General features: G+C 52.3%; 1 protein-coding gene across 1 annotated transcript in view; it reads left to right on the forward strand.

The window, feature by feature from the left end:
- Positions 1–10,254, forward strand: part of LOC135825622 (fibrillin-2-like) — a 110,167-nt gene that overhangs the window by 3,113 nt on the left and 96,800 nt on the right. Inside the window, exons 2-4 of the mRNA XM_065338228.1 lie at positions 89–279; positions 3,985–4,165; positions 4,506–4,613. Of these exons, the coding sequence (XP_065194300.1) occupies positions 89–279; positions 3,985–4,165; positions 4,506–4,613 (480 nt within the window). The remainder of the gene's footprint in view (positions 1–88; positions 280–3,984; positions 4,166–4,505; positions 4,614–10,254) is intronic.

Consider the following 10,254-nt stretch of genomic DNA (forward strand, 5'->3'; position numbering starts at 1 on the left):
TGTGTGTGTGTGTGTGTGTGTGCGCACATGGCTGTCCAACTCTGCATCGCAGCCAGACTAAATATCACCTTTCTTTTGTTTGGTTTAGGCTACGATGGACATCGGTACACTATGGATGAAAGCATTGGGGACTGGCCATTTGCGAGCAGAAGCTGTGAAGAATTGGGCACGGGGGAGCTTGTTACGATCAATGATGCAGCTGAAAACCAGTTCATCTTTGAGACGTTCGCTGCTCAGCAGATTGAAAATGGAGTTTGGATTGGATTACATGATATGGGCGTAAGTGATTTCTCGTACTGCGTGCTTCAGAACTTTTTCATTCATTCAATGCACATTTTGTACGGCAGCACACTATGCAGAGAACAAAACACAACCATGATATTTTGGTTTGCATAACCGACTGTCACCATTTTTAGAGGCCAACAGTGGTTAAAACTTAAAAGTATCTTTCATACACCGCCCATCCTATCTGCAGCTAAGATGATCAACAAAATTAATTTCTAATCCTGATGATGGCTCCTGGCCGAAAATGTGATTGAGAATTAGTGTAATTTGCAGCGAAGAGACCACTTGCATTGAAGATGGTGTGTGTGTAAGGTTTTCCATTTAAATTTCAAGTAGTGATTTCAATTCTCGCCCTTAGTACTACTGTACTTGGTGTTCTTCGATATGACAGCCACCTCACAGTGATATTAAATTTTATTAGAATTACAGTCAAATATAGACTGCGGATATAACGACAATTGAGAAACAGAGGGTACCAGTTTCAAGTCCTGCTTGGAAGTGGAAGGAATTTGTCCAGCCGTGCTGCAACCCCCTAGTTGATTGGGAACTCGTGGCCTGGCACGAGGGTAACATGGATGCAGCTAATGGGATTTCGGTCTTTGACTACTTGTGGTGGGTCTGATCTACTCACCTCCCATCGTTTAGGCTCTGCATCTGCGCCTTTGATCCTAGAGGGTGGTGGCGTTCCCACGGCGAATGCGGAAAACTCGGCTTTCAGCCGAGTCTCACGCGAACCGTGAATTTTTTATAACGACAATTCGTGTATAATGACGGAATTTCCATGCCCAGAGCAAAGTCCCATCTAACTGTAATGCATATAATAGACTTCGGGTATAAGGACACCAACGGCGCAGTAGACAACGGCGCCAACGGCGCAGTAGACACATCCACACCGGAAGCACACTGGACATCGATCTCGTCTTTCATCCAGCAAACGGCAAAGAATACCATTGGACTGGCACAGCCCCCAAAGAAGCAACAGCGTTTCATGGATGATCAGCTACATTCCTGGTCAGAAGAGAAAAAACGGTTACGACTGCTGATAACTACAAGTAGGGATCCACGGCAAGTGACTGATCTGAAGCATCGGCGGAACACCCTCTCACACCGAATCCGGCTGCGAGCAAAGGAACTAGCATCGAATGAGCTGGACGCTCGGGCGAGGGAAGTAGAAGCAAAGAAGGATACAGCACAGATGTTTCATGCAGTCCATCTACTCCAGCGACAAAAACAACAGCCTATCACTGTGCATGATGAAGCGGGTAGACAAGTAATACAGCCAGTCTCGGTAGCCATCCAAATCACCGACCACTTTTCTAAGCTGTACACACCGGAGCCAGGTGCACTGTTGCTGCGGCGACCGGGCCTTGCCGACCAGGATTGCGCTATTCAGTACCGCCGGCTTGAGCGGCCCATTTCTGAGGCAGAGGTGACACAGGCAGCTGGAAAGTTGAACAATGGCAGGTCAAGTGGCCCAGATAACATGCCAGGGGAGCTGCTAAAGTACTCACCTGCCCTCGTCTACTCCAATATCGCCCAGGTCCTCAACTCTGCCGTCGAGACAGGCCTGCCCCTGAACAGCATCGGTAGTGGGTCGCTTATTCCGTTACAAAAGCCTGGCAAATCAAGGGGACCAGTCGCTCACCTACGGCCCGTGGTTTTACTCACAGCGCTCAGGAAGATTCTATCATTGATTGTGCTGCGGAGGATCAACAAGGACGTCAACAACTTCGTTGCACACACACAGAGTGGTTTCCGCCCCAGCAGAAGCACCACAGATGTTGTGTGGTCATACCGATGGTTGGCGGCTCGATGCCAACGCTATCGCTGTGCGCTGGATATCCTAGGCATTGATATGTCAAAAGCGTTTGACTGTATAAGCAGGCCACGGCTCATCTCGGTGCTGGGATCGTTCTTGCAGCCGGATGAAATCCGAATGATCAGTTACCTCCTCCAGGACACCGTACTGCGGGTTGTACTCCCATCCGCTAAGGGCCCGTCATTCCCCACTCTCCGCGGCACACCCCAAGGTGACTCGTTGTCTCCTGTTCTTTTCATTGTGTACCTTGAGGGTGCGCTGCGTGATGTCCGGCCTCTTCTTCTACCACGTCCCCCTGCCGATATCTCCCTGGGGCTACCAACTGAAACTGCCTACGCCGACGATGTGGATTTCGTGACTACTGATGGTGAGAGGCTGAGGACCCTCCTTCCAACCATATCCAACAAGCTCCTCGAATGGGATTTGAAAGTGAATGAGACCAAAACAGAGCACACGCACATCGAACGGCACACTGATCGCATCGAGGAGGAGTGGCGAACCACCAAGAAACTCGGGTCCCTATTAGGTGATGCCGAGGATATGCTACGGCGACAGCAACTGGCAACTGTTGCCTTTGGTAAACTCTGGACGCTGTGGATCCGTAGGTCGCTAGTTTCGGAGGATCTCCGCATCCGGCTCTATAATGCCTTTGTACTCCCTGTACTCTGCTACAATTGTGCAACATGGGCACCAACGAAACAGCAGCTGAGCCGTATTGAGGCCTTCCACCGAAAACAGCTGCGGGCGCTAATCGGCATTGTGTTCCCGAATCGGATTAGGAACGAGAGGCTCTATGAGCGTACCGGCGCGGTTCCTCTCCGCATTATCATCTTGAGAGCTAGGTGGAGGCTCTTTGGGCACGTCCTCCGGCTCCCGGCTGACTCCCCACCATCCCTGGCCATGGGAGCGTACTTCGCAGAGCCTCGTCCAGCGGGCTGGAGGGGACGGCCAAGACACACACTACCGACGCTACTACAAGATGATGCCAAGCGGATTGGACTTTCCTTGTCAAGCAAAGTCGATCTGGAGGCGTTCCGTGCCCTTGCTGCTGACCGAAGCAGTTGGGTGGGCATCTGTGCCCGAGTGGTGTCGGCACCCTAGTTTTCGTCTTCTTTTCGCATATTTCTTCTTTTTTTGAAACTGTTATGGTCTTTTGTATCTATTCGAAGTGGCTTATGCGAACATTTTTGGCTGGTTTGCATGATTCGCATGCCCATTAATGCAGCTGCAGGCCATGCTGATGTCTACGCGAACAAGCACATAATAATAAATAATAAATATAAGGACACTTTTCTGATACCCCGCCGGGTGTCGTTACACGCAAATTTGACTGAATAACCTCCATCGTGTTGGAGCGTGTCAGCAAAATGCCAACTCCACAGCTTCGTTTATGTTGAATGGCTTGGATGAGAGGTGATAGGAGAGGTGGCAGCATGACAGCACCACACAGTATGCCTCACAACACCATGAAAGGGAACAACCAACCTACACATGTACATGATGGTGCAAGGGTGGAGAAGAAAAAATTCACCGTCGGTTCATAGGGCATCTTCTTTGAAAAAAAGCTTTGCACACAGATAAGGGCAGCGCAAAGTCTCATTATCTACTTGGGCATAAGGCATGGATACTTTTAGTGAGCCAATTTGTCATAATATATAATTAAGCTGATGCTTAGATGTGACCAAGAAGAAATGATAATATTCTCTATTAATTTTTGCCATTACATGACTCGCACCGGACCATTATTCTGGAGAGGAATTTGTTTTGCTGATTTTGGTGAACGGTACCATTCGGCTGTTCAATACTGCAGCAATTTCTTCTCCTCCATGGGCTCTCAGCCGATTGTTTTTCCCTTTTCACCGATCTGCGACCTCTTTCAGGAAAACGAGGGAAGGCCAGTATGGGTCAGCGGAAGCAACTCGACATACCGGAATTTCGGTGTGCAAAATCCGTTCTCGTCAGTATCTGATTGCTATGTGATGAGCCGTTTGGACGGCAGATGGTCAGAATTTTGGTGCGATGCTCATCCTGTCCATCATACGCAGTTTGTCTGCGAAAAGGGTAAGAGCAGATCTACCTTGTACTATACCTTTACCTGATATAAGTCGACCATCTATACCTAGAATCAAACAAGAACAGGTTAGTGGACTTAGGTCCTGGGTTTAATCACCAGTTATCCAGGAAATCACTGTCCCGATAAGGGGGAGGGGTGGGGGGGGGGGGGGGGGGGTGGGGAGGTCGATTTACGACCTTCGAGGTATAACCAGTACATTTCTGTACGTTATTTCTGTATAAAGTTCGCCTGTGGGGGTGCTTCAAACTTCAGGTTCATGTGTCCTCTGAAATTTGCAGACCAGCCAAGTGTACTGCTGCTGATGTCTCTTTCACATGTATTTTGTAGTGGGAGATTGCATGGACTGTGCAAGTGAGCCATGTCAGAATGGTGGAACATGCGCCGACTTTCAGTGCTCCTGCCTGCCTGGCTTCACAGGAAACACATGTTCCGATGGTAAGAGTCCAGATAATATGTGTCTCTGGTCCAGGTGATAAGGGTTTTCTGAAGTTTAGATGGCGTTACCATGGGGAGGTGATTGTGAGAAAGTGTTTCCATCCCTAGCTAATTTTTATCTTCACAAAACAAACTTTGGCATTGTTTCTCTTCCACTGTTGCTTAAAGGGGTAGTTAAGGCAAAAATTAAAATTTCACCAGTTGTAGTCTTCGGGGTGCTGAGTCGAATGGTCTTGGTGCAGGGTACAACTGCAGGGTACAACTTACTAGCCTGTTTGACCTTTTTTTGGTGCAGTCCTGTCACTCGAGTTGAACTCGAGTTGAACCTTGGTGTGAAAGTTGTCGCCTGCTGGCGTGGTGACCAGGTGATTTGGGCACCCAGGAGCACGTGACCACTTGTTCAACCATGTTCGATTGGGAATAAAGGAGGAACGCTGCATCGCAGCCTTTTCGGACCAAAACCAGTCGACTCAGTGTCCAAAAGACTACAACATATGGGCCAATCGCTGTCATCCGTGCTTTCATAAGAACGAAATGGCGCTTTTAGTGACATTTTGCATACAAATCCCCATCTAGTAGGGCGCAGTCACCCAGTTTCGGTGGAAGTGCGCGAGTTTGATTGGGATTCAAGTAGGAAGGGAGCTGTTGGTACGACCAAGTCACCCCACAGATCTCCACTAGTAACTTGCTCAGTTTAGACCAAGACATGAATAACCTTGGGTAGTAGTAAACCTAGGTGCTGTTGTGCACATGTCTGTACTGTTCCCCGGCCCTCAGTTACCTCAGCCTGCGCATGACTACTGTGTGTTGTGTCCTGTTGATGTCCCTATTCATAACTGCTGCACTGCCTTTCATACTACACCCGCTGGTTTCTCATGCTATTCATCCTTGCTCACGCTAGACTGGACGTCTGCGTAGGGACAGCATGCTGGTGTGCTGCATGCATTCTTTGCTAGTTCCATGCATAGTTCTTTGCCTTACTGTGGTGGGATGGTCGTCCCGTGCAGCCGCAATGATCAGCTGCGCTACGGAAGTTCAGTTCCGGCAAACACGCGTGCGGATTTGCATTTTGCTGCTTGATTTTGATGTATTTGTAGTTAGTGCAAAGAAAGAGCTTGCTGGTGCAGTTGTTAGGTTCTTTGTCTTTGGCTGTTTCTGTTACTACCAGGTAGTAGCTAGCCTTTTGAAGTATTGCAATCAGTTTGCAATGGATACAGTCTTCTCCTAGTGATAATATTCTATAAACCTCAGACTCTGTGTTGTGAGTGAGAATACCGGCGCAAACATTGGTCCTTCGAGCCGGATCGCGAATGGCGGAGGAACAAAGAACGAGTGCTCGTTCAACCAAGGGAGTTGCTCCCAGGCGACTGGGGTTTGAGGACGAAGAGAGTGCGACCAGTCCAAGAACCAGCTTCAGCAGGCAGACACCGTCGCTCGCATCAAGCCGCACGTCAGGAAGTGCGCCATCAGTGATGGAAGCAAGGTGCGCCCTGCTAGAAGCGAGAAAGAGGGTCGCAGAGGCGGAGGCTGACCTGGCCAGCTTGAATCTCGAGAGGGCGTCCAGACGCTCTGGCACCCCGAAGTCTTCATCGCCCGCGATGAGAGAGGAAGTGTTCGAGGAAGAGCGACGATCTGAAATGCAAGCGCCCACAGCTGCAAATGGCAGCGATGAGGTGAGCGTGTTGTACCCTGCTAAATCCGTACAGTCAGGGCAAACTAGTGACCCGGACTTGATAGACCTGAGTGCAGATAGTGTCTGCGACCCACGTACAGTCAAGTCCCGTTCTACAAGCGGTAGGACAGTAGAGCGACTTCAAGGAGTTGGCAAAAACTCAGTTTTAGTGTCAGACTCAGTAAGTACCGGTACACAGCGCACGGAGCAGGTAGAGCAAGGTACTAGTGCCTCTTCACACATTCCGTACAGCATGGCAGAACGCGCAGATGCCACACCGCTAGCTCTAGCGCCATCAGCGCTCCAAGCACTGCAGGGTAGTCCTGAACCTGTGAATCTCCCTGAGCAGTCAGCTGTAACCGCACACAATGCTCAGTCACAGGCCAACGAAGACGCACTCAGTCACGCACACCGGATGATTGATTGCCTGCAGCAAAGTTTACAACAGTCCGCTGACGAAAGTCATGAGAAGGATCTTGTCGTGCAACACCTTCAGTCTGAATTGCGGCGAACACGTCGCGAGCTAGACCTCCACAAGAGCACAGCTCAAGCTGAGAACAGCGACCTGTATGATTGCAACACCGAACTGCGGGCTGAACTCGACAAGATGAAGCGCGTATCGGAGCAGCGCAAGGTAGAGTTCGAGGCGATGGCCTGCCAGAGACAGCGGTCACGCGAAGAACTCCAGGAGATCGAGGAGCAGGCTGCGCGCGCGGAGGGTGACAAGGATCACCTACGTGAGCTCCTGAGTCAAGCCAGGCAATCTGCGGAGCAGCAGCAAAGGAAAGCTGACCAGTGGCGCCAGCTGTTCCTAGAGGAATGCGCAGCGCGAGGTAGCCCTGCAGACCGGGCAGTCGAACAGAGACGTAATACCGTGACTGACACGAGTAGTCCTGGTAACGATGCTCGATTCCACGCCGTCCACGAGTACGAGCCTCGACCTGCAGAACTCAGGGGAGCGAGGTCTGTGGACAAGTCATCGTCATACCACCGCCGGACTCCAGCTGAGTACCACCAACCCGTCCCGAAAGATACTGAGGATGTGGAGTCCCTTGGCGACAAGGCTGAGCCGACACAACACCTGCCGCCCGCAGCACGCGCTAGGGACCAGCCAATCGCACATGAAGAGCACACCCCGGCCCAGGCCGCTCAGACTTCAGTGGTGACAGCTGTCAGTCAGCTTGCGGAGGCCTTGGCCGGACACCTGACGACAGCCACGCAGAGACATGGCTCCCAAGATACTGGCAGCGACCTTCACAAGATAGTCGCCCGACAGTCCACCGCAAAGGACCTCCCAGAGTTTAACGGTGACCCGGCGTCCTGGCCGATGTTCCGCCATATGTTCACGTCATCGACGAGTGAATGCAAATTCTCCAATGCGGAGAATATGGCCAGGCTACAGAAAGCCCTCAAAGGGAAGGCTAAGGACACCGTCAAAGCCATGCTCATCGTACCTGATAACGTCGATTGTGTCATGCAGACTCTGGAAATGCGGTTCGGGCAGCCAGAGCAGGTGATACAGACCATAATTGACGGCGTCAAGAAACTGAAGCCAGCTGGAGAAGAGGACTTCGAGGCCCTCATCGACACGGCAAATGCGGTCGGCAACCTCGTCGCAACAATGCAGCTCATGAACGATACCGGACATCTCACAAATCCCACCCTGCGGCAGGAAGTGATCATGAAACTTCCCAACAGCCTGAAGCGGCAATGGGGGGAGTTCGTCCATACCCAACAGACCGGAGTGACCCTGGCAACACTCTCCGAATGGCTATCACAACGAGCGGACGCTATCAGCCACGTCAGAAGACTCACTGCCACTGACAGAGCTGAAAAGCCGCCATCTGGCAAGCGACCAGGCGGCCTCCGTGGGAACACCTTCACCGCACGAGAAGAACAATGCGGTTTCTGCAAGAAAGCCGGACACTCCGCTGCCAACTGCAACACCTTGAAGAAGGCCCTAGTCAAGGACAGGTGGAAGTGGATCAAGAATGAGAACCGCTGCTTCGTCTGTTTTGGCTGTGGACACCAAGTCAGGGACTGCCCGGAGAAAGCACGGTGCGGACGTGACGGGTGCGAAAGGCTACACCACCGACTCCTCCATCTGCCGCAACCGAGCACGCAGGAGAGGACGGGGGACCAGCCAGCGCCGTGCAACGCAACTCGACGACCTACCAGTGGGAGGGTGATGCTGCGCACAGTACCCATCAACGTCACAGGCACGAAGGGGACGGTACACACGTTCGCTCTGCTCGACGAAGCATCTACAGTCACGTTGCTTGACGCTAGCCTAGCCAAGGAGATCGGCGCCAAGGGGACGCACTGCCCGCTGACACTGACCTGGACGGACGACACCAGCCAGACTGACAACAACTCCAGGAAGGTGGAGGTTTCGGTGTTCGGAAGCGGGCAGGAGTTCTACCTGAACGATGTACGAACCGTTACACTGGATCTACCCAAGCAAGACCTCGACGTCAACAGCACCTGTCAGCACTGGAAACACCTCCGAGACGCTGATCTGACAGTGGAGGATATGCAGAAGCCCAGAATGCTCATCGGGCAGGACAATTGTGACCTGATCATGCCCCGAGAGTGGGTCGAGGGACCGCCCGGATCGCCGGTAGCCACGCGGTGCAAGCTAGGCTGGGCAATCCACGGCAGAGTCGATGACCTCAGCACCGAAAACCCCCACAGCAGCCTGTCAGCGCAAATCAAAGATGGCTGTTTCGATGACGACCTACATCTGCTCGTCAAGTCTTTCTTCACCACAGACTCGTTTGGTGTCAAGGTCACCAGCACTAAGATCCGGTCCCGACAGGAAGCGCAAGCTGAGAGGATCATGGAATCGACCACCAGACGAGTCGAAGACCGCTGGGAAACCGGACTCCTGTGGAGAGAGAGTGGCATACTCCTACCAGAGAGCAAGCCCATGGCCCTCCGGCGGCTGTTCTCCATCGAGCGAAAGATGGACAGGGATCAAGTCTTCGCTAACGCGTACTGCAGTAAGATCGAACAGTACCTGGCTGCCGGTTATGCCTTCAAGCTGACACCAGAAGAGGAGACAGCATTCCACGAGCGCAAGTGGTACCAGCCGCACTTTGGTGTCACGAACCCGAACAAACCAGGGAAGCTGCGACTAGTCTTCGACGCGGCAGCCTCAAGCAACGGCATGAGCCTAAACGACGCCCTGGTTCCGGGACCGGATCTGCTGAACTCTCTCACCGGCGTTCTATTCAAGTTCAGGGAGCACCGTATTGCCTTCGGCGGCGATATACAGCAGATGTTCCACCAGGTACAGATTCGGGAAGAAGATCAACCATCCCAACGCTTCCTTTGGCGAGGCATGAAACGTGACAGAGAGCCGGACGCGTACCAAATGAAGGCGATGACGTTCGGAACGGTATGCTCGCCTGCCTCGGCCCAGTTCGTGATGCGGAGGAATGCTGAGGAGTTCAGGGACAACCACGAAGAAGCTGTCTACGCAATCAACCGCAAGCACTACATGGACGACTACTTCGATTCAACGCCAACAGTGGAAACAGCTGTCGCCAGAGCGCTTCAAGTCGTCAAGATCCACAAAGCCGGCGGGTTCACCATTCGTAGCTGGGTAAGCAACTCGTCAGAGGTCCTAGCAAGCGTGCCACCCGAGCTCAGGTCCGACAGCGCTCTCACGATCGACAGCGGCGATACGGCCACCCCGACCGAGAAGACCCTTGGCCTCAAATGGATCCCGCGGGAGGACATCTTCAGCTTCAAGCTAAGTGCACGACTGGTGACACAAGAAGCAGAAGTGACGCAGCCGACAAAGCGACATGTGCTACGCATGTGCATGTCAGTATTTGATCCGCTTGGCTACCTGGCGTTTCACACGGTATCGGCAAAGGTACTTCTCCAGCGGATATGGCGCACCGGAGTCAGCTGGGACCAGCCGCTACCGGATGACCTCGTGACACGCTGGAAAGAGTGGTG

Source organism: Sycon ciliatum, chromosome 10, assembly GCF_964019385.1.
Source record: "Sycon ciliatum chromosome 10, ocSycCili1.1, whole genome shotgun sequence".
Lineage (NCBI taxonomy): Eukaryota > Metazoa > Porifera > Calcarea > Leucosolenida > Sycettidae > Sycon > Sycon ciliatum.